The 23,662-nt window shown below is 45.1% G+C and overlaps 1 protein-coding gene across 1 annotated transcript in view; it reads left to right on the top strand.

Moving 5' to 3' along the window:
• The window catches only part of TRPC5 (transient receptor potential cation channel subfamily C member 5), a 72,179-nt gene that overhangs the window by 12,783 nt on the left and 35,734 nt on the right, over positions 1 to 23,662 (top strand). The window contains exons 2-3 of the mRNA XM_005419892.2: positions 6,088 to 6,609; positions 22,133 to 22,469. Coding sequence (XP_005419949.1) covers positions 6,088 to 6,609; positions 22,133 to 22,469 — 859 coding nt within the window. The remainder of the gene's footprint in view (positions 1 to 6,087; positions 6,610 to 22,132; positions 22,470 to 23,662) is intronic.

The following is a 23,662-nucleotide window of genomic DNA, read 5'->3' as shown; positions in this document are numbered from 1 at the left end:
AGACACAGAGAGAGAGAGGCACAGAGAGACACAGAGAGAGAGGCACACAGAGAGACAAACAGACAGACAGAGACAGACAGACAGACACACACACACACACACACACACAGAGACACACACACAAACAGACAAACAGACACAGACACACACACAGATAGACACACAGACACACACAGAAACACACAGACACACACAAACACACACAGACACACACACAGAGGCACAGAGAGACACACAGACACACACACACACAGACACACACACAGAGACACACAGACAGACACACACACAAACAGACACACAGACACACACACAGACACACAGACACAGAAACACACCTATCACCAACCTGGGGCTATGTACAAATCACCAACAGGACAGGATTGCTAGGAACGCACCTTGAGCTGTTTTATTTTCCAGCATCAGTCTCCTTCCATGGTTATGACAATGGGAAGATGCCAGCAGCTCACATCCCAGGCAGCAGACCAAGAACTTAATGTTACAACTCACTTTAAAAGTTTTTTGACCAATCACACAAAGCAAAAGCACATTGACAGTAGTTTCATCCAACCACTATAAGCACAGGTACCTTTGGTTAAAACAATGCTTGCTTATTTCAAATACAATACCTGCTTATAAACCTTAAAGCACAATGCACACAGCTCCATTATTAAGCTTAGAACTTCCTAATACCTCTCTAGATAAACTTTTCTGCAGCTTAAGGAGTTATTCTAGACGAGCGTTAATACACAGACCATTGTTCTATTTGTCCTTGCTTTTCTACTTTTTACATAATTTTTCTACTGACCTATCTCATGGCTACTGCTTGGCTCCAATCACAGTTCTGTTGTCTCTGAGGCCTGCCTTTTGCAGCTTTCCCAAAACCCTCTGATTTTATGGATTCACACACACACACACACACACACACACACAGAGAGGGGGCTCTGGCTGCAGGAACTTGCCACAGCCATTAAAATGCATATTTGCAAAACCCTTCCCTCATGAAGGCTCCTCTCCAAGTCCCTCTTTTTTTTTAATCCCTAGCAGAAGTTATTATGTGGCATCAGCCACAAATGGTGACATCTTTTGACAATCTTTGTGGCTGTGCTGCGTTCCTGCACACATGGCTGAGCACAGGCTCTGATGCAGTTCTGCCACTGCCAAGTGCACTGGGGTTCAGTTCAGCCCTGAGAACGAATCCCCTGGGCCCACCTCCATTTTTAAACACATGGATAAGAAGCCAAATTAAAACTGGAAGAATCTAGAGCAGGTCTGTCAGTATTTTACCTCTGTTTACTGGTGGTAGAGAAGGATATTTGGTTATACAGATATCCCAGATCTACTTTTTCATATTCTTTCGTGCATTACATTAATTAACAATTATTAGCAGTTCTGTGATTCTATAGCATGTCTTTTTTTAATTCAGAGATACCTATTTTAGTGTTAATGTGCACCATCTGGTAACCTTGTATCAGCATTTGGCTTGCTGCAAGGCACTAAAAGGTACTCATTGTCACTGTTCTGCAGTATCAGTCTGAGGAGCAGAGATTTTATTTGGCTTTACAGGCGCATTTGTAAGTCACTGAGGAGATTTTAGACCAGGAAGAGCCTTTTCTTCAGCTGTACTGGAATCAGTGGAACACTTCAATGACAGCAGATTTTACATCTACAACAAAGATTGTGAATAACCACTACCAAAGCCCTTAAACTACATGACTTTTTTAGATAGCACTTTGTGTTGTTCATTGTATTTCATTAACCAAATTACATCATTTCAGTCAATGAATTGCTCTTGAGAGAAAAAAAACCCCACAAACTCCCTATTAATATAAATTCTGGCATCACTCTGATACTAGACACCACTGAATCACCTAAAATAAATGCTGAAATTTATTCAGCCATGTACCACCTTCCCAAGGTCCTACATAAGGTTGCTTCCAGTGCCTAAAGGGAGCTTCCAAGAAGGCTGGATTATATTTGTAGCTTTCCACAAGTTCGTGTTGGCAATGAAAAAATCTTCTATAAAACACAGCTGAGTCAAAAAGCTATACAAGCTGAAAATAATGCAGATTAATGTATTTACAGATTAATGTATTTACAGTTTATCACGGTTATACTTACAATTTATTGCACTGATCCAGGGGAGATGATGGTTTATGAAATGCAGATGGCTTGAAAAGAAGGCAATTCCAAGTGTTACAGATAAAAGTACCGTGAGTTATTTACAGACAAAATATTATTATCCATAAAAGGCAAAAGATACATTTCCATTCATCTGTTAGTTTGGCTGAGGAGAATGTTTTTGAGCTGCATCTCCTCAGTTTTCCCATTTCTTGCAGCGTGGTTCCCATTGCTGAGCAGTCTTGGAGCACTTGAGGCTGGGTTGCTTTTACACAACACTAAACCAGAGGAGCTGCTCCAGGGACAGATACCAAACTAGATTAAATTTAAAGTAAAACTCCTAAAAGACCTACAAAAAGGCCACCAGATCTTCAGTGCTAGCTTCTTTCTTTTTTTTTTCCCTTCTGCAGTTTAATTCCTCTTACACTGTACTCCTGACTAAGAGCAGAGATTCCTGCTCTCTTTCTATCCAGAGCTCCTTTCCAGCAGTGCACTATTTTTGCTGGAAAACTTATTTTTCCATTCAGAGGAGAGCTTAGCTGTACTGAGCAGCACTTTTGTGTGAGCTAATCCTTCTTCTTTAATGAATTAAGCTTGTTTCTTCACCCTCCTTTTCAAATAAAGGGGATTTTTCACTCGCTGCAGCATCTTTCAGAGCAGCAGTGGTACAGGGGTAAGCAGGACCTTATGAGGATTAAATCTAGGCAGATGATAACAAGCATTCAGTCACTTGTTGTCAACAGTAGCATTAATTTCTCAAATGGAAAGAACAAAGATGAAATGCAGACAAGGTGTTCGCTCCTGTGCAGGTGGTGGCACTAAAGTTCTGAAGGACTGGGGTTAGCAGCTGGTGTCAGGTGATGAGGTGAATGGAAAAGAATTTTGTTTTTCAGGTCACAATGAAAGTAACCCTGGAAGAGCTCAGCAGAGCCCTTGGGGTAGAATAAATTATTCCTCTTCTGCTTCCATCACTGCAGGTTAGCCCAAGACACAGGAGAAGGTGATCTAAACATGAACTCAGCTGGGCAGAGCATCACAGGAGGAGCATCAGTGCTGTTGTAATCTCTGCTGCCCCTCCAGTGACAGAACACAGCCCTTGAGCAAAGGCTTTGCGTAGCCACAGCTTTGAAACAGATAGTTTGTGATGCAGGTTATCAAAAAACACTGTGTGAGAAGACAACAAAAATATTTATCACAAGACAGGCAATTTTGGGCCAATCCATGGCCTTTGGGTCAGGCAGACACAGAACAGAGGCTGCTCAGCCCCTGGTCACACTGTCCCTGCTCTGTGTTGTGCTGGTTTGCTTTGCTGCTCAGAAATAACTCCTGTGACTGGAGCCCTGCACTGTTCTGCTCCTCGGAGCCTCTGTGTGCCTGCACCACCATTTCCCTCTTCATCCCTTAATTTAAAGTTCTGTGAGGTGCCCAGGAGAGCACACCTTCCCTACAACTGCTCCAGTCCTCACGAGGCAGTGCTCTGATTTGGGGCTGAGGGTTTGTGATCCCAGCCAGAATAAGGATGAGACATCACTTCATTCCATCCCAAACCATTCTGAGTGGCCCAGATCCATATTTAGACAGCCTGTGGAGCAGACAGGATTAGCACTATCCCCACCTGTAACATCACTACCTTCTCCTCCAGTGCCCGTTTCATATTCTGAGCAACATGAATTCCTCATCTGTGTAAAGCTGAAAATCCTTCTCGCAGCCCTGGGTACAATAACTTCCATATAGAAAAACAAGATTAAACCTGACAGTAATAGAAGTGATAGAGGAGGAAAAGTGTTCTTCCTTTGAGGCACAGGCTCTGAATACAGCAGCCAGTCACTGATTGAAAAGGGGCAGGAAGAAAGATAAATGCAGTTATAGTCAAGCATCAGGTCTTGAAAAAAAAAAAGCTTCTAAGAAAGAGAAAAAAAGAAAACCCCACACCTTTCTCTTGACATTTAAGAAACTACATAAACAAGCTAAGCAAAGGGAAAGGAAGAGAGAGCAAGACCTTACACAGAGAGCTGCTTTCAGCCATTTGTTACTGGATATCTTAAAATACATCTATCCAACCTTGCTAAGAGCCACCAAGCCCTCCATGACCTACAGCAAATCTCAGCACTGCTGTCTCTCCCTCCTGCCTCGGTGGGCACCAGCCTGCTTAGCAAAGCCTCTCCACACCCAGGAGCCTGCAGGCTGCCAGGGATTTAACTCGTCATGTGCCACATCTGGGGCAGCAGATTTGTTCCCCAAAATGCCTGCAGGCTGCCCGGGATTTAACTCATCATGTGCCACAGCCAGGGGAGCAGATTTGTTCCCCAAAATGCCTGCAGGCTCCTGTGACTGCCCTGACAGTGTGGTGAGCACCTTTGGGAGTGTGTTGTGTGCTGGCACACTGTTATATGTAAGGATTTATTGATCAGCTTTGGTTCCTGAGTGCTCTGCAGGCTCTTAACTCCCAGGAAACTGAGATTCGGAGCCTGGAGGTCTTATCACCAGCCTTAGGTGTGTCCTGCAGAGGGATTTCTTGCCTCACACTCCTCCATCACTGCTTTGCTCTTGGATTTAGGCAGGCTGAGGAACATTTCCCGCCATTAGGACTCTGGCAGCAGGATGTGCCAGGGCAGGAGTGGTGGGCACGGGGAGAGCACGGTGGGCTCTCTGTGGGCACAGTGGGCACTGATTAACACACCACATTGAATCACCTAAAATAAATGCTGAAATTTATTCAGCCATGTACCACCTTCCTGATGAGCCTGGAGGTCTCATCACCAGCCTTAGGTGTGTCCTGCAGATTTCTTGCCTCACACTCCTCCACCACTGCTTTGCTCTTGGATTTAGGCAGGCTGAGGAACATTTCCTGCCATTAGGACTCTTTGGCAGCAGCTCCTCCAAGACATCTCTGATATTTGCCAAGGGAGCAGACCCCCTGTTCCCTCAGCCCAGCTGTGCCCCCTGGAGCAGCAGGATGTGCCAGGGCAGGAGCGGTGGGCACGGGGAGAGCAGTGTTGGGCACTGATTAACACACAACAAAGAGAGCTGCCTGCCTGCAAATGGAAACACACTGGGTGCTTGCATGAACAGCATTCCCAGCTAATTTTACACTCTACATATAGTAATAAGACACAACAGGGTGTGCATTAAGCTCATCCTTTGAGAAGTGCAGCAGTAGCTGGATAATGCACACCCTGGAGTGGCTTATTTGTAGTGGACTATGGCTCATTAATTTTACATTTAATTTTTTTCAAATCCGTTCTAAAAAAACCTACGAGTCTATTCTGAGGGCGGTTAAGTAATGTATCCTTACACTGAAAAATATTTTCAAATAAAAACAGTAGGCAAAAGTGAAGAAGAGTTTTGCCCAGCTGCAGACCAGGGTTTGGTGTGTGCAGGACCTGCTTTGAGCAGGTTCTTGGCTTGCTGATGCAGATATATAGTGCAGTAATGGAGTAGTGGTAGTTATGGAGATCTATTCAGTGTTCACTCTTTTCTAGACTTTTCTTTCTTTTTGTGTAATTGCCTGGGCCTTTTTTTCTTCCTTTTTTCCCCCCCTCCTTTTTTTTTTTGTTTGTTTTTTGTTGGGTTTTTTTTTGTTTGTTTGTTTGTTTTTGTTTGGTTTTTTTCCTTCTTTTTTTTGTTTCTGGTTTTTTTGATTTTTGTTTTTCTGTTTGATGTGTGAATGTATGAGCCCGTACCCATTTCAGACCAGATTCACATTTGGATGGGGGTGGAACTGACTTTTACACCAGACTGGGAAGGAGTGCTCAGGAGGCAGATTTCCAGGATTGGGGAGGAAAATGGTTTTGCCAGAATAGCAGTGTGTGGCTAAGCCTGCCTCCAGCAGCATTTACAGCACAGAGGGTGCCATAAAACCCATTTTGTTATGGTGTCACTCCCAAAGTATGAATGAGGGACCTCTGAATCCTACTGCTCCACGTGAGATGTGACTTTCCCCTGGTGGTTTATCCCTCCACGCAGGTTCCAACGCTGATGATGGACACCCAGTTTTCAGAGTTCACTCCAGATATCACCCCCATCATGCTGGCGGCTCACACCAACAACTACGAGATCATCAAACTGCTTGTCCAAAGGCGGGTGACGATCCCACGCCCGCACCAGATCAGGTGCAACTGTGTGGAGTGTGTCTCCAGCTCTGAGGTGGACAGCCTGAGGCACTCCAGGTCGAGGCTGAACATCTACAAGGCCTTAGCCAGCCCTTCGTTGATTGCCTTATCGAGCGAGGATCCCATCCTGACCGCCTTCCGCCTGGGCTGGGAGCTGAAGGAGCTGAGCAAGGTGGAAAATGAGTTCAAGGCTGAGTATGAAGAGCTGTCCCAGCAGTGCAAGCGTTTTGCTAAGGACCTTTTGGACCAAGCACGGAGCTCCCGGGAGCTGGAGATCATTCTCAATCACAGGGACGATCAGAGCGAGGAGCTGGATCCCCAAAAGTGTCACGATTTGGCAAAGCTGAAGGTAGCAATAAAGTATCACCAGAAAGAGGTAAGAGTCACCTAAATGTGAAGGTATTGGGTGAAAGAATTCATTTCTTGAGTTGCTCTGGGTTTGTTCAGTGCTGGCTCGCAGGTGGGATTTTTTGATGTGCACAGGGTTTGGTCACAAACCAGGAGGCTCAGGGCACCTTGGTGACAGCTTGAATCTAATGACAATTGAGGGTAACAGGACTGGGACTTGCTGCAGTGGGCTGTGGCTTCTACAACATCAATAATTTCTGTCTCTAAGCCACTTGAATCCCAGCTCATTGTGCCCCTGCAAAGAACAGCCTCCAGACATTCCCAGGTCTGCTCGCTCTGAAAGCTTTTCCCAGTGGCTGCTTTTGTACAGGAACCCAGAGCTAGAAGGGGCTTCCTGGCTCCTGAAGACTGGCTCCCTCATGCAGGGCAGGAAATAATACAGCACAGAATTCATTTCCTGCAGCCCCACCAAGCACTTCCAGGCACCCATTCAGCTCTAACCCGAAAGGCCCAGAGATGTGACAGCAGCTAAAGAGAGCAGGAGAGGCTGGGGGCACTCCCAGAGTCCCAGGTCTCCAAATTACCAGCAGTCTTGTGAAAACACTCACGTGGTGCAATTGTTTATTCACACCTGTGACACCTCTTGATCCTCAGTCCTTGACCCATCTCTGTTTTAGGAACTGAGAAGCAATTCCCAGAAATTCAAATTCCTACCCCAAGTTCCAGAGAGGGAAGCCACGCTTCAGCTAAAGGGCACAGAGCCTTTCAGAAGCCCTCAGATCCACAGATTTATAAATTGATTCAATAAAGGCCACAAACCCCAGGAGAATGCTGACAGCAGTTTCATTAGTTGGCTCTGGGTTTCCTTTCTCTTTCCAAATCCAGACAGAATTTAGGAGATGATAAATTGCTGTTGGCCAGTGATGTTCCAGGTTATCTGAAGGAGGAATTCAACTGAATTTCAATGTGCATTACATTCTTCTGTGTCTGGAGGGTCACCTGAGTGGCAGAAGATCCTGCCACATTCCTCTTTTCAGTGTCTTCCCCACATCCAACCCTGACCCAGAGTGGTGTGATCCATTTCACCTCCCTGAAGGGCTGAGAGCTGAAAAATGCAGATTTCCTTTCACGTTCTGCCCCCCAGTGCCAGCCCCTCCATGCAATAAGCTGGAGCCAAATCCTCAAACTTCCTGAGATCCATCACTTGGCAGCTCCCTGCTCTTGCTGGGCTGCTCTGGGGGAATGTCAGCTCGCTGGTGTCATGTCAGGTTGGTTTTTTGCTCTGTGACAGGCTTGGGTAACACCACAAGTGCCCTAGGGACGTGGACAAGCAGTGAAGAGTTACTCTGGAGAAGGGCAGATCAGGTAATCAGGTCAATGTTCATTGGATCTGAGAAGGAGCAGAGATTCTGCTTCTGGTTTTGCACTGGCCTGGCAGGCACAAGCTCCAGATCACCCCAGTGCTCCTGTGTGCAGGTCCTTGCTGGTCCCACTGTGCCACTGGTGACATCCAGGTGTCAATCTGTGCCTGCTCTTGTTTTGTGTTCACACTCAGGAGCTGCAAGTCTGAAGCAGCTTCACTGCGTTTGAAACGTGGTGCTGAACAGTGCTGGAGCTTTTTTAATTTTAAATTTTTTAATCGTTGCCTGCTTTCTTGACAGTTTTTATCTTTTCTTTTTTTTTTTTTAAGGCGTATTTGACTGAATTCCAAGCATATGGACAAATTCCATGTTTTGTGACATATTCATGACAGTTCCAGCCTAAAAATGATAGCAAATACACTCTGTGTTGCCAGCTAAAGTCAGTGCTGTTTTCAGGTGGAATACTGGTGGGCAGGGGCAGAATGAATGAGGTTGGGAAGCAGCTGCTGAGCCCTTCCATCCCACCTGGTTATTCACAAAACCCTGAAGCATCCTGCAGGGTGGCTGGGGTTTTCTTACCATAATAATTAGGCCTTCTTATCGTGGCAATTAGCACAACACAAAACATCAAGCAAGATACAAGCACCCTTGCCAGCTTCTGAAAAAAATGAGTAGGAACCTTTGCCAGGGAGACACTGAGAAATGTTTTTAAATCCTGACTGAAGAGTATCAGACTTGAGAGCATTTTTGTGGGGACAGGAAGGAAAACAGAAGCGAGTTTGGTTTTCATGAAAGAAGGTTCTGCAGAGAAAAACAGCAGACTTTTAAAAGTAGATCATCTTGTTCTGCTGAAGCTTTTTATGTCTTAACGTTAAATGGGATTGGATTGGATTGGATTGGATCGGATTGGATTGGATTGGATTGGATTGGATTGGATTGGATTGGATTGGATTGGATTGGATGGAGAAGCTTTTTACACCTGAACATTGACAAAGATGAAAGTCAAATCTCTGGTAGCCTCAGACGTGGACTTTGGGTATTTTCTGGGGTGTCAGTTGTTACTGCAGTTTTTAGTTCTCCATGTTCTCCACAAAGAATGTGTAATTTCATATTGATTTCAGACAAATTTCCTGCAGCTTTTTTTCTTTTTGATTTAAATGAACCTGAACCTGAAAAATTCTCCCCAAAATATGAAATTATTCCATTACAGCTTAATCAGGCAGATAAGCTCAACTTCAAGGTGACCTTATCTGCCTCAGCTTCTTCTCAGAGAAGCTGTCAAGGGGAGATGGGTGAAGAGATCATGGGGTTTGTCTTTACAAAGGTTAGAAAAAACTCCCATTATGTTCTCTTGGGGTTTTTTCCCAAAAAAAACCTCTTGGAATGTACAAATTTTGATTACTCCCAAACATGACACGTGCTAAATATTTTATAAACTGAGAAATGTGTTGCTGATGAGGAAGAAGACCATTCTTCTTTGGAGGAGGGCCAAAACAATGGAGAATAAATTTGTTGGTTTTCCTGTTTGTTTTTAATAAGCCTGTAAATCCTAGAAGGTAAATTACTGTTTACACAGAACAGGGGGGAAAAAAAATCAATTACACAGGAAAGATTAAAATGTGCCCTAAGGTAGCTTTGTAGTGTATTTTATGGCAGTAAATGGTAAAAACATGCTGTGCAATGTTCTCAAGCTCCCTCTCCCTTCTCATGTGAAGTGTAGAATGGTTGTGTACTGAGTTTCAACTCACAGTGATAATTTCTCTAGGAGATGGGAAGGACTTATGAGTTGTGATATCTGATTGCATGGCAGTCACAAAATCTGGGAAGAAAATGAGGCCAGCACAAAACCCTGTGGAACACAATGAGTTAGACCCAGCACAGACACATGAGTTCTCTCAGTCCACTGTTAAAGAAATTATTTTCCAAGGATTGCAGTAATTAAGGTCTAAGAGACCAGCAGGCTTTTCATAAATGTTCTGTAGTGTGTGGCATTTGTCTTCATATTGTGTCTTTTCTAGTTCTTTTATTCATGACTAATTTTGGAAGGAGAAGGGGTACAGAGGGCCTAATAGGAAAAGGCACAGCTCAGCTGTTGAGGATCAGTCTTCGCTGTGCTCTCCTGGCACCAAATTAGCTCTACATTTGTTAATTTGTTTGCATTTCTAAGAAAAGATAGGGAAAAGTCATCTCTTAGGATCTTGCCAGTCCTGTAAAGCACAGTTGTGTATTCAGGGTATGTGGCTGATTTAGGGAATCGGAGCAGAGGCAGCAGGCAAAGAAAATTTTGATGTCCTTCAAGTTTTTTTTCCTTTGCCAATAATGTAAAACATCCACAGTGTAGCAGTGAGTCAGGTCTAAAAGGGCAGATTTCTGCTCATATTTAACATTCTGCTGAGCCACAAGAGCAGCAATACACATTCAGCTTATTCCTGCTCTCCATCACAGGTCATTCCCATCTCCAGAATGAAGTGAAACATCACAGTAGTGGGGGTTTTAATGTGTTTTTGTGGTGCTGGCAAATAGCTGGGCAGGTTTAGTTTATGTGTCTGTACAATGCAAGGCACTCAGAAAAAAACCCATTATTTTATCTATGACTCTATTGCTTAGCACTTCCACAGAATTAGATCAAAGGAGTGCACAGAGAAAATCCTTCTCAAAAACCCTTAACCTCCATATCTCCTCCTCACTGTGCTCTAATCAATGGCAGGAAAGGACAGAAGCAGAACTGTTTGCTTTTCCAATTCAAAACCAGTGCTCTTTGCCGTTTTTCTCTTCAGGATGAAGCTTCAACAGCTTCAGTTCTTTTTTTATTTTTTTTTCCCAGGACATTGCATAGACAAGCAGCTCCTGAGATGCAGTTCTGAAGTGAATGAATAATCACTCCTGCCATGCCGCATATTTTTCCGCTGTGTCTTGACTCTTGTCAACTGTGTGGCTGCAGTCAGAAGCACAGCATCCCTCTCCAGGGAGCATGCATAAACCTGGGAAATTTCTGAGGGCACTTCACTTAGCGTATAAAAAGAGCTTATAAAAATATCAGAGATGCATGAAGAATGAAGTGCGAGGTCTGTGAGAATCAAAGCTCCTCGCCTGCACCTTGTTTACCTGATTTGAAAGCCATTCAGGTATCTTGATGGATGGCCACAGATCTTTCTTTGCTTGCAGGCAAAGCTCAGTTATTCTCCTGTGGGTTTGTCTGTTTTCTTGCCATACTGCCTGGAGGAATAATGATAGAGGGCTGAATATTTGTATTGTGCTCTTCAAAGGCACAATGAAAAGTCTTGCTCGAGCCTGCACAGCTCAGAAGAGTAATAAAGAGGCTTTTACTTCCAGATTTCTAGAAGGAAATCAGGTCGTGAAAAGATCTTTATTAGGACTAGGTGAGGGAAGCAGAGCTGCTCCCTGTGGAAGCTTTTCTTGGTTTCTGGTGATCTGGAACACTGATATTCCTTAGTGTGTGTCCATGGTGAGGATGGTGTGGTCTGTCCTGTGCCACAAACCTGAACGTAAGTTTGGGGATTTCAAAAGCACTGAGTGTCCAAATGTGACCTTCCCTTTTCCAACAGCCATCCTTTCATTTGTTCATTGTTGTCTGCAGCAGTGTTCCCATCTGGCGTGTGAGCAGTGGCCTGTGCTAAATGAAGCTGTTTTCTCTCAAACTCCATCCCAGCAGCACTTGACCACCTTGGAAAATCTTGTGTGAACGTGGCACTAACTGAGCTGTTATCAGCAGCCTCAGAGGCAGGATTTGGGGCACCAGGAGGGGAGATTTGTCTGTGTTTCCACCCTTAAAAGAGCCATCCCTGCTGATCACTGGTGGTGCATGACTCAGAGCCCCTCCTCTACGGGCTTGTGCAGTTGCCAGATCTCTTTGTTCGCTTTGGGAAATTGTCACAGAAATTTAACCTGTACGGCTGCATCGTCGTGTTACTAAAATCAGGACAAGTGGCACTTAAATCTTAACTCCTCTCTGAACTTGGAAGAAGAAATAATATTCAGAGGGCTGATGGTTCAGTGGTCTGACAAAGTGGGCTGGAATGTTTATTGAGGGAGCAGCATTATTTGGTACATCGTTCACGTAACGCCGAAGCGTTCTCGCTTGATGAAGGTTAGCCACATATTGCAGCTGTCACTGCACAGAGCTGCAGAACACTGTCTTTTGACAGCAAAATCATCTCTGACTAATCTTGTCATGCACCAATTTGAAAAAGCACCCTAAGACTGGTATGTAGGTCAAGGACAAGGACTTGGATTGCATTATGGTGATGTGTAGCGGGCAGAAAATGCCAGGATCATTCTTTAAGTCATTTTTTGGTGTCTTGTGCCTCTTACTTAATGATCTCCTGGACAAAGATGGGAAATATGTTGAAAGCTAAAGAGGTTGCCACTGTTTTAACAGCATTCAAGAGTGATTTAGTGAGTTTGACAGTTCCCTAAACTTCATGTTTCCCATCAGTCTCCTTGCCAGCCAGAGAAGAGGCTTGGGAAGCCAAAGCCAAAGTACAGGACATGATTGATGGGCTTTCTATAGACAGCAGGAACTGGAGAGGACAAGTGATGGCTGGTGTGTGGTAACAGCCAAGTGTTCAGTGTGCCCACACCTGAAGGGCTGAAGTGTGTTTAGAGTCAGCTTTATGTCAGTGGAGAAGAGTAAATCATGTTATTTCATACTTTGAATGACACTCTGAAGTAATAAACTCTGGGGGAAAACTGTGGGCATGGATACTCTCATTTGGATTTAGAAGTGATCATTGTTATTTACCTGGTTTCTGAAAATTTCAGCTTCACTCCTGTGGCTTAGAGAAACGAGTTATGAAGCTCCTTTCAGAAAAGAGCTGACATTGTACCCTCCTCTCACCTCATGTACAAATCAGGGCCATCACCATCTCAGTGGTGGCTGTTCTCAGTCACCACCTCACAGGTGGCTCCAGGAGAAGGGAGATGAATGGATGGGTTTGCCCTGACATCCCCCCAAACTGAGCTCTTGTGCAGACTGACATTTAAAAGCTGTGACTGCAGATTTTGTTCTTATTCTCTCCAAACCCCAGCTGGCTGAGCAAACTTCCCTCAGCAAAGTGTATTTTCTGCCAGGGTGGTACAACCAGGAGCAGGGGCAGCCTTTGGGGGCTCCCAAGGAGGTGAGAAGTGTTTGTAGTGTGCTACTCTGCTCTTTTGTGGATATTGGAATAAATTTACTCATTCAGGAGAAGGTAAGGCAGAAAGGAAAAGGAATCCAAAATTACACAGTTTCAGTGTAGACGTGTCTCAGGACAGAAAGGAAGCAAAGGAAAACTAATTTTGGGACATTTTATTAACACTAATCGGGTAAAGTAAGTATGTATTTTAAAATACTAGTAAATGGCTTTTAAAATTTTCATGTTTGCTTTACTTATCACTCATTTAATGTAAATGTTAGTAATTCACTAGAGAATGAGCCCAGCCTTTTACTTAAAAGTCAATACCTTCCCCACTTCTGCTCTAGCCCCTGAGAGCTCCCAGTATTCACTGCCAAAATCTGTAACTCCTGAAGTGCTGCCTGAAAGAGCACTCGGGAAACGCTGGTAGATTTGTCTCTAAACACGTTTTAGTGTTTTCCTAGTGCTTCTGTGTCTGATGTCCCCTGTTCAGCTCTTGGGACCCAGGTATGTGTTGGAATTAACTCCTTGTGGGCTGTATTGCTCCCATTCAGCACTCTTCCTTTGGAAAGCCAGCCCAGAGCTCCTGCATCTCTGTAAGAGAGCTGGATCCTGGCATGTTTGATGGGATACATCCCTCAGGAATTTATTTATCAGCTGTAGCTGTCTGCTGGAATAAATACTGGAAAGTATCATTATATTTATTAAAGTATTTAACATCCTGGTTCTGTTGGGCTCTTGCTCAGGTCTGGCCCAGAGGAACCTGTTCTGCTGGGTGTCTCTGCTCCAGGAGCAGCCTTCAGCACCTTGCCTTGGCTCAGAGCAGAATTCATGCACCTAAATCCTGCTGACACAGGCCACAAATACAAACCTACAGCTAAACACACATTTAAGCAGTCGGGGTAGAGATGGATTTAATTTCAAGCTTAAAGACTTTATAATTGCTTCTTCCATGGGTTGGTATGCAGGATTTGCAAGCATCTGTCTTTGTCCTAGGATATGTGGGACCTTTTAATTTAAATATTGAAGCCAATCCACCCTGAAGGTGTTAAACCCATGAATTTTGATGGAACAGTGGCAGGATTTTAGAGATTATTTACTCTTTCCTTTTGTCAGCATTCGCCTCACTGCTGAATTTCCAATTGCTGCCGCTTAAGCTGAGTTCATGTCTGCTACCACCACAGAGATCTATTATGGATAGGAGACCTTTAGCTGAGATTCCTGTGTCATCACAATTTAAAATATTTTAAGAACAGATTAAACTAAATTCCTGTCTAATTTGAGGCCATATGTTCATCTGTGGAGGATCTGGAGTTTGTTTTATTCACCAGCTGAGGGCTGGAGCAGTTTGGGTAGCACCTGGTTTTCTTGAAGGGCTGGTCCAGCTCAGCTGTGTGATCTCCTCCATGGTAGGAATGCTGCCATTTGGATTTTCAACAGTGCTTCACTGCTGCTACTCACAGCTGTGGTTTTGATAGGATATTCATGCTGCAAAAACCTGTTATGTCTTGGAAGTGTCTGATGAGGAATGTTGAGTTGTGTAGTCCCTTTCCCCCACATTACACAGCCCCCCCTCCAACTACTTTGTCTCATTTTTCCTTGGTTTTTTTTTTCCTTTCCTCTTGCAGAAAGTACTTAATTAACAGGATGAACAGCCATTAGGTGTTTACCCTCTGCAGCTCACACTTCGGCAGCAGAATGTAAATAACTTTGCAGTCATTAACAAGGTTGAACTTTAAAAAGAAATGTGCTACAAAAGAGGGTTTTCTTATTCATCTCACTGTTTGCAACACTGCAAACTTGAGGAGGCTGGCATTTCTCCTCTGGAATATGTGGTCTCACAGGGCTCACTGGCTCTCTGCTGCAGGTATCAAATTAGGCCACACGGAGTTTCTCTCTCCTGTCTTGGGCTGATTTAGAAATGAGGCTCTTTGACTGTTGCCCACTGGAATTTCCCTGAAGAGCAATCAGCCTGTTGCAACCACCACGTTTCCATTCTTCCTCAGAAGATCTTGTTCTTGGTAAAAATGGAGGTAGAAGGGTTGGTGTGGCCTTGGAAGTGTGTGGTGCTGCTGGAGTGGAGAATGGCAATGGCATTTCCCCTTCTCCTGGGAGACAGGGATTCACAGGGAATCTGCATTCCTCACAGACCTCTCTGAGATGTTCTGCTGCATCAGATACTGCACACAGGCTGCAAAATCTGGCTCTGTTCCTGAGAAAATCTGCCTTTCCAAAGCCTGAATGGCTTTAATTGTGGAAGGCAGCACCATGCAGCGTTACTGTCTTGGTTTGGAAAGCCAGGAGTCTGCTGAGGAAGGCAGAAGCCTTCCCTGAAATGGAGAATGTAAATCCTCCCCACCCCTCCCAATTGCTATAAATTTTAAATTAAGGGGCTCTCAGGCAAAAAAATATGGGAGCAGGAAATAACAATTCTTTAAAAGGGAAAGGAAATAAATAAAAGGATAAAATAAACAATAAACTAGAAGACCACTGCCAGAGTCAGAACCCAACCTGACACCCTGTGGGTCAGGGTGCTGGCAGCAGTCCCATTGGAATTGTGGCTCAGCCCTCCTGCAGTGTCAGGGGTGGTTCTGTTGGAGGGGGGGGGTCCTGTAGAGAAGGCATCTCCCAATGGGATGCTGTAGTTCTTATCAGCCATGCAGGGACATTCAATGGCTGTTATCTGCAGATGTCCCCTCCCAAGGGAGGAGTGAATGTGGTCACTCAAAGAGACAGATAAGGCACACTGCCCACTGACAAAAGATAATCTGCCATACAGATGGTAATAGAAAACATCTTGCTTTGCAATCTGGAACAGTTACCCAGTAGCCTTGCAGATCTGAGATGCTCTGGGCTGCAGGGATGTTGGTGAGCTCTGACCTTTGGGAGGAACCAAAGGTGATTTCCTGGCTCCCAGGCCGTGTTTGGCTCTCACTGGTGACCTCTGTGGGAGCTGCTGGAGCTGACTGATGCAAGAACTGGGTCCTGCTGATTAAGACAGAGCTCTGCAGTTCCAAATTAGTGGTTATTCATCTATGAAGAGGATTCGCCATCCGCAGCAAGAGCAGCGACAAGAACTCCAGCAAACTCCAAACAAGAGGCTGTTGGCAGCAGCCACAATAATCAGAATAAAGGCAGAGGGATGCTGTGCTCAGACCCTGTGATGTCTATCAGGGAGCTCTTTCAGTTGCTCCCTGAGGCATTCACATCTCAACCCATCTGTGTCTGATCCTAAATTACTTATGACTGCGAGAGATCAGGGATTTCCCCATAGATAAGGGGAGGGGGGTGGAACATAATTTCTGTGTTTGACAGCATGCAGAAAGCATTTAATTCCTGAGAAGTGGAATTTAGGTGACTTAAAAATATCAGTAAAGATTAGTTATTAAGGAAAAGTCACTCCATCCAGCAGTTGCTTTTTCCCCCTTAAAAATATCCCCTTTGGTATAGGATTAGGTGGCAATGAGCATGATGAACATTGAAAATGAAATTCTCTAATAGCACAATCCACCTGCAAGCCAAATGTTACACAAAGACCCTGGCAAGGCTGAGAGAAGAAGAAGAGAATATAAAAGACTTTGTACTGCAGTAATCTCTAGAGTGCTTCCCAACTATGACTGAAGTTGCTGATCTCATTTCTTGGAAAGGAAAAGATATTTATCCCCATTTTCAAAAGCCAGGAGACTGAGCACCTTGCTGACAGGTATCACAGGGGTGTTGTGCTCACAAGGAGGGACTCTGAGTTGCATCTTACCTCCCTGTGAACTGTTATATTCAGCTAGGGACAGGTTTTGCTCAACAGGTAATGGACAAGGAGGTTGTTTTTGGGATTAGCTCTTCCAGAAATGCCTCTGCAGGTAGGGACCACCCTGGGCAGTGTTTTGTACAACCACAGGCTTTGGTGCTTCTGTGGTGCTTTCACCCCAGGCAGCAGCTCGGCCCCAGGAGCCACTCGCCCACTCCTGCCGTGGGATGGGGGAGAGAACTGGAAGAGCAGAGTGAGAAAACCCGTGGGCTGAGATAAAGACAGCTTGAACAGGTGCAGCAAAAGCCATGTGTGCAGGCAGAGCAAAACCAGGAACTCATTCACTGTGTCCCATGGGCAGGCAGGAGCTCAGCCATCCCCAGAGCTCCAGTACTGTCACAGAAGGAACACAAACCCAGAATGTTCCCTCTTCCTCCTTCTCCCCCAGCTTTGTGTGCTGAGGGTGATGCCATAAGGTCTGAGGTGTCCCTGGGGTCAGCTGGGATCAGCTGTCCTGGCTGTGCCCCCCCAGCTCCTCCTTTTCATTTAAATATTGAAGCCAATCCGACTTGAAGGTGTTAAACCCAGGAATTTTGATGGAACAGTGGCAGGATTTTAGAGGTTATTTAGAGGATTGTTTTTAGGTTATTTAGAGGGTTTTAGAGGTTATGGTGAGGGTGAGGAGCAGGACAGGCCCTGGCTGTGTGCAATCCCTGCTCAGGGAGAGCTCAAACCTCCCTGGGTTATCAGCCCTGTTCCCAGCACAAAACCAAACCCAGCTGCTGTGAGGAGAATTAACTCTAGCCCAGCCAAACCCTGCACAGCATCAGATGTTCAGTTCCTGCACGCACTGAGCTGAGCAGAAATGCCACCTCTTGGTGACATTCCTTTTCACTGGTGCAGCTGTCAGACCATTCTCCATCCTGCCTGCGGGGCGATGCCTTGTGCTGCTGGTGGTGGTAGACACTGGAGGCTCCTGAAGTGCAGCAGTCCTTGGATAAAATGCTTGCCAAGTGTTGGAGAAATAGTGTTTGATAGCCATGTGTTCTCTTAGCAGAGCTTCTGGTGCAGTGCATCTGCCTGTGACTCTGGCCCATCCACAAAACTGGGACAAAATGCAGGTTTTTTTCTGCTTTTTGTTGTGCAGAAACTTTGACTGATGCCAAATCCCGTCACACACGGTACATTCATGTGAAATGATAAAAGGCTTTCATGTGCCACAACACTATTTCAGGCTGTGGCACATGAAAGTCTTTGCAAAAATGTGAAAAAAACCCCCACATTTGGGGTTACTTACGTGGAAAATTAACTTTTGCTCAGGAAAAGCCTTGGTAAAAGTGATGCTGAAGATGTCAAGTTGCTTTTCCAGTTCTCTGCTCTGCTATTTGCAAAGTAGAAATTTCCTTAACTTTATGGAGAAATTTGAAATTATGGAGGATAACAAAAGTTCCACAATATTATCAAAGCTTCAGGGTACTTCACACCTGAAAGAATATACTTTTGTATTTTGTGTGACTTGGTTTAGCACTATGACTCCTAGATAGTCTTTAAGATGGTGAGCATTCAGCAATTTAGTCTGGTCAGTGAATTTGGGGGTTTAGTTTAGTTAACAGCACCTAGAAGCAAATTCACCAAAAACCAATAAATTCTTTAGGCAGCACACCAGTGGCTTGCTTTGGTTCTTCATTATAATTCAGAATTCCAGTGTTTCTGCACACTGGAAATTTTGTTTTTCAGCCAGCTGCAGTACTGGAGATAAAAGCATCAGTGCTTACTGATTTCAGATCTGTGATTAATAAGTTGGACTAATACAAGTTAGTAAAAGTCAACTTTGGTAAGTGCTTGGCCTTACCTTTAATAAACACAGCATTTGGTGGTTTATGACATTAGGGAGTCTCTTTGTGTGGTGTGCTTAAATTTCCCTTGGGCAATTTTCATTGAGGTTGGGATCAGCTTGATTGGAAAATTTAATGGCTTTTTCCATTTCCATTCCCTTTTGCCAATCTGCTCTTTAAAGCTGCTCTTTCATGATGTGTGAATTTGTCTCCATTTGAAGAACTAACATCAGATACAACTGAGAAAGCAGATTTTAGAAATGAGCTATTAGGCAGAGAAGAGGCACTTTTAAGATGCTTGCAAGTTGCACAGCAACCAGAGGAACATACAGTCATTTGATTTCTCAAATGACTTTGACTTTGACTCAAGGGAAAAACAGTTTTATTCTCCCCTCAGAGCCTTCTATCATATGTGATAAAGAGAAAATGTGTTTATAACATTTTCTCCCTCAAAAAAAATTTAAAAAAAAAAAAGAAAAAGTTGTGCCTCATCTCAGAGAAGCAGCAGCATCTCTTGCCCTGTGAGTCACTGCAGAACACATCCAGTAACAGCTCCTGAGAAAACAGAGCAGTGCAACTCTTTGTTTCTTCCAGGTTTTAAACACAAAGCGCTGACCCTTCTGAAATCAGAGTTAAAACACAGTTAAACACCGCTCACTGCTTGGTGGCTTTCCAGTTTCTGTGGAATTGTTTCTCTTACCTGCCCAGAGCAGCTGTGGCTGCCCCTGGATCCCTGCAAGTGCCCAAGGCCAGGTTGGACAGGGTTTGGAGCACCCTGGGACAGTGGGAGGTGTCTTTGCCCATGGCAGGGGGTGGAAATACAATGAGCTTTAAGGTCCCTCCTGACCCAAACCATTTTGGGATTCCCTGACTCTATGATCATTCTCCCCATATATGGAATTTTACAATAAAATTTTCTCATCACTACAAGCAGCAGGTCTTGGCTTTTTCTGGAGACCATCACCCCATGAGCTGTGGCCCATTTTCAGCTGCTGCATGTGCTGGTTGATTCCAAATCACACACTCTTCTGATATTATTTTCCCAAGCCCTCTGGAGCAGAGTGTCTTCAGTTATGTGCCAATGTTGAAGTAATCAGGAGCTTATTGTTGTAATAACACATCAAAATCCAGCTTCATAAATGCCAGATAGCTCCCTTGGAGAGCTTATTTACAGTGCTAGTTTGGGTCATTCCATAGATTTGAGCTACCCAGTCCAAAAATGGTCTGATTCTGATGTAAACAGCCTGTTAAGACATATAAAATATATTCCCAAAATCTAAAAATACTTACAGAAGTGAATGACTTCATCAGAACAAGCAACTAATTTGTTCCTTTTGTTTGACCTCGGTTTAGTCATTTTGAGCATGGCAATGCCAGTGCTCTGCTTGTTTAGAGCATTCTGAGAACTGTGCTTAAAAGTCCTCCCAATACTGGGCTGTTTTTGTGTTGTATTTAAAAAATGTGGGTGTGGGATTAAGGTTGTTGAAGAAAATCAGAGTTGTCTTAGTCTTGCAGACATCTCTGGTTAGTTCTGGGTCTGGAAAGCCTTGAAAACCATGGGGCTGTCCAGGTATAACCAGGAACATGAAGCCTTCTGGCACTGAGCAGAAATACCATGGCTTGGTTTGAAATCTCAGAGGTTGTTTGGGATGAGAGCTGTGACCGTGTTCACAGGGGTCTGAGGATGAGGGAAGAGACGAGGATCTGACTCCATGTTTCAGAAGGCTGATTTATTATTTTATGATGTATATTACATTAAAACTACACTACAAGAATAGAAGAAAGGATTTCATCAGAAGGCTAGCTAAGAATAGAAAAAGAAAGAATGGTGACAAAAGCTTGTGGCTCAGACAGAGGGTTTGAGCCAGCTGACTGTGATTGGCCATTAATTAGAAACAACCACATGAGACCAATCACAGATGCGCCTGTTGCATTCCACAGCAGCAGATAACCATTGTTTACATTTTGTTCCTGAGGCCTCTCAGCTTCTAGGGAGGAAAAATCCTAAGGAAAGGATTTTCCATAAAAGATGTCTGCGACAGAGAGCAGCCTGGAGGAGTTGCACCCTGAGCCTGTGTGGTGTGGCGTGGGTGAGATGCACAAAATCACCATCACAATGGTGTTTTTCACAGAGTGAAAGTGAACTGTCAAATATCACTTAGATTCCTTTTGGTCTCTGCTCAATCCCTTGCGTTTTTCAGCTGTTTAATCCCTTGCTGAGCAGCCAGGCAGGGTTCCCAATGTGCTGTCCTGCTTTGTCACCTGGCCACACCTCAGGCTGCTGTTGGCTGTCTCATGCCAGCCCAGCCCACACACACACTCTGCAGCACTCCACACACGCTGGTTCTCCCTCTCACACAACACTCTCAGAGCTTTGCACCTTTTCCCTCCTGCCTCATCCTTGAGTCACTTCTTTAGGATGCTGACAGTGACTTGTTCCAGGCGGTCTGAACCTGAAACATTGTGAAAAGGAACGTGCTCCAGCACATGGGGAGAGAAACAGCTTGTAGTAATCCTCCTGGTGCTGCTCTGGCACGAGGCTGTGTGTGTGGTGAGTGGCTGATCTGCAGAAGGATGCTGCAAGTAGAAAAACATTTCTTCCATGAGAAGGAATCTGTAAGAGCTGAAATGAGAGATGCGGGACTCCAGGCAGCTCTCCAAAATGCAGTTTATTCCATCCAAGAGGTCACAGCAGTCCAAGGTCCTGGGTGACAGAGCCTGTGCCCACAGCTGTCAGCTCCAGCTGCAGGCAGGCCTGGAGACCCTTTGGTTTTGGTTACAATGCATTATAGACTTTTCTTTGCTGAGCATCTTAATACAGAAGTACCAATCTATACCTTAATTTTTATCTATAGCCTATCATAACTATTATAATCACCATATTCATGTTACTGTTCTCCCATCACTAAAAGTCAGTGCATTACAGTTTAAGCTAGAAGTTGTTTTTCAGTTTTCTTGCAGTGGAAAATTCTAAGACCTTTTTTCTACTTTCTACATCTGCTGCCTTGTTTGCCTGTGCTATCTTTCTGCTTGGTAAAAACATCTTCTTGTTTGGGGTGGGTTTATCCTTTGCTCTAAGTCATTAAAAAACCCTTCTAACTAACACCCCCTCTGCCTCCTTGGTTATCCAGTAAGACTGGCTCAGCAATTCCTTTCTTCTATATCAAAACTTGCTTCCATCTCTATTCCTTCATCAGACTCCACATTTAAAAATCTTTCTGCTAAGCACACATATCTGTGAGACTTTCTTGTCAAACTTTCATCCTTCCCAACAGGTATCTTAAATCCTACATAGAAGAAGAAGAAGAGTGAAACTTCCCTCCTTTTTTCCCTTCATCTCCAAAATATGCTTTTCCACCCCATAGCTGGCCCCAAAATTAATGTGGGGGGGCTCTAACACGTAAGTGAAGGGGAGTGCACGTGGAGTAGCAGTCAGTAATAATTTAATAATTGTTCTTTGTTTCTTCCTCCCCAGTTTGTTGCTCAGCCAAACTGCCAGCAGCTGCTAGCAACGCTGTGGTACGACGGCTTTCCAGGCTGGAGGAGGAAACACTGGGCAGTGAAACTCCTGACCTGTGTCACCATTGGACTGCTGTTCCCCGTGCTGTCCGTGGCGTACCTGATTGCACCCAAGAGCAGGCTGGGACTGTTCATTAAAAAGCCATTTATCAAGTTTATCTGCCACACTGGCTCCTACCTGACCTTCCTGTTCATGCTCCTGCTGGCGTCGCAGCACATCGTCAGGACTGACCTCCACATGCAGGGGCCACCTCCCACCATCGTGGAGTGGATGATCCTGCCCTGGGTTCTAGGTAGGTAAATCCCACACCTGATCCTGTAAATCTCACACACAATCCCATAAATCCCACACCCAATCCTGCCCTGGGTTATGGGTAAATCCCACATCTGATCCTGTAAATCTCACACCCAATTCTGCCCTGGGTTCTAGGTACATCAGTTCTAGGTAAATCCCATAAGTCCCATACCCAATCCTGCCCTGGGTTCTAGGCAAATCCCATAAATCGACACCCCGTCCTTCCCTGGGTTCTAGATAAATCCCATAAATCCCACACCAAATCCTGCCCTGAGTTCTAGGTAAATCCCATAAGTCCCATACCCAATCCTGCCCTGGGTTCTAGGCAAATCCCATAAATCGACACCCCGTCCTTCCCTGGGTTCTAGATAAATCCCATAAATCCCACACCAAATCCTGCCCTGAGTTCTAGGTAAATCCCATAAGTCCCATACCCAATCCTGCCCTGGGTTCTAGGCAAATCCCATAAATCGACACCCCGTCCTTCCCTGGGTTCTAGATAAATCCCATAAATCCCACACCAAATCCTGCCCTGAGTTCTAGGTAAATCCCATAAGTCCCATACCCAATCCTGCCCTGGGTTCTAGGCAAATCCCATAAATCGACACCCCGTCCTTCCCTGGGTTCTAGATAAATCCCATAAATCCCACACCAAATCCTGCCCTGAGTTCTAGGTAAATCCCATAAGTCCCATACCCAATCCTGCCCTGGGTTCTAGGCAAATCCCATGAATCCCAAACCCAGTCCTGCCCTGGGTTCTGGGTACATCCCATGAATCCCACACCAGGAGCACTGAGCAGGGCCTGACTCTCCCCCACAGCAGCTGTGTGGGGCTCCTCCCAGGCCCAGCAGTGCAGAGATGTGTCAGGCAGCTGCACAGAACAGCTGGAACAGCTGGGCTCCTCCTGCAGAGGCAGCTCCTGATGGCCTGGGGCTGTTCTGCTGTTCTGTGCCACCTGATGTGCCCTTGGCCATGACCCCAGGGCTCCACAGTGCATGGGGCACTCCCTCCTGCCTCCCCAGGCTGGGTGAGAGGAGGGGAGCAGCTTGGGAAGAGCTCCTGGGTCACACACAGTGTCCCTGCTGCTGGCTCTGTCCTGTGCTTGGTGCAGTGCCCAGAGCCTGGCTCTGCTCTCCCTGCTCCATGACCTGCCCCCAGCCTGGCTTATTCCTCCCAGATAAGCTGCAGGA

Source organism: Geospiza fortis, unplaced genomic scaffold (assembly GCF_000277835.1).
Source record: "Geospiza fortis unplaced genomic scaffold, GeoFor_1.0 scaffold157, whole genome shotgun sequence".
Lineage (NCBI taxonomy): Eukaryota > Metazoa > Chordata > Aves > Passeriformes > Thraupidae > Geospiza > Geospiza fortis.
This window is presented reverse-complemented; position numbering and strand designations above follow the sequence as displayed.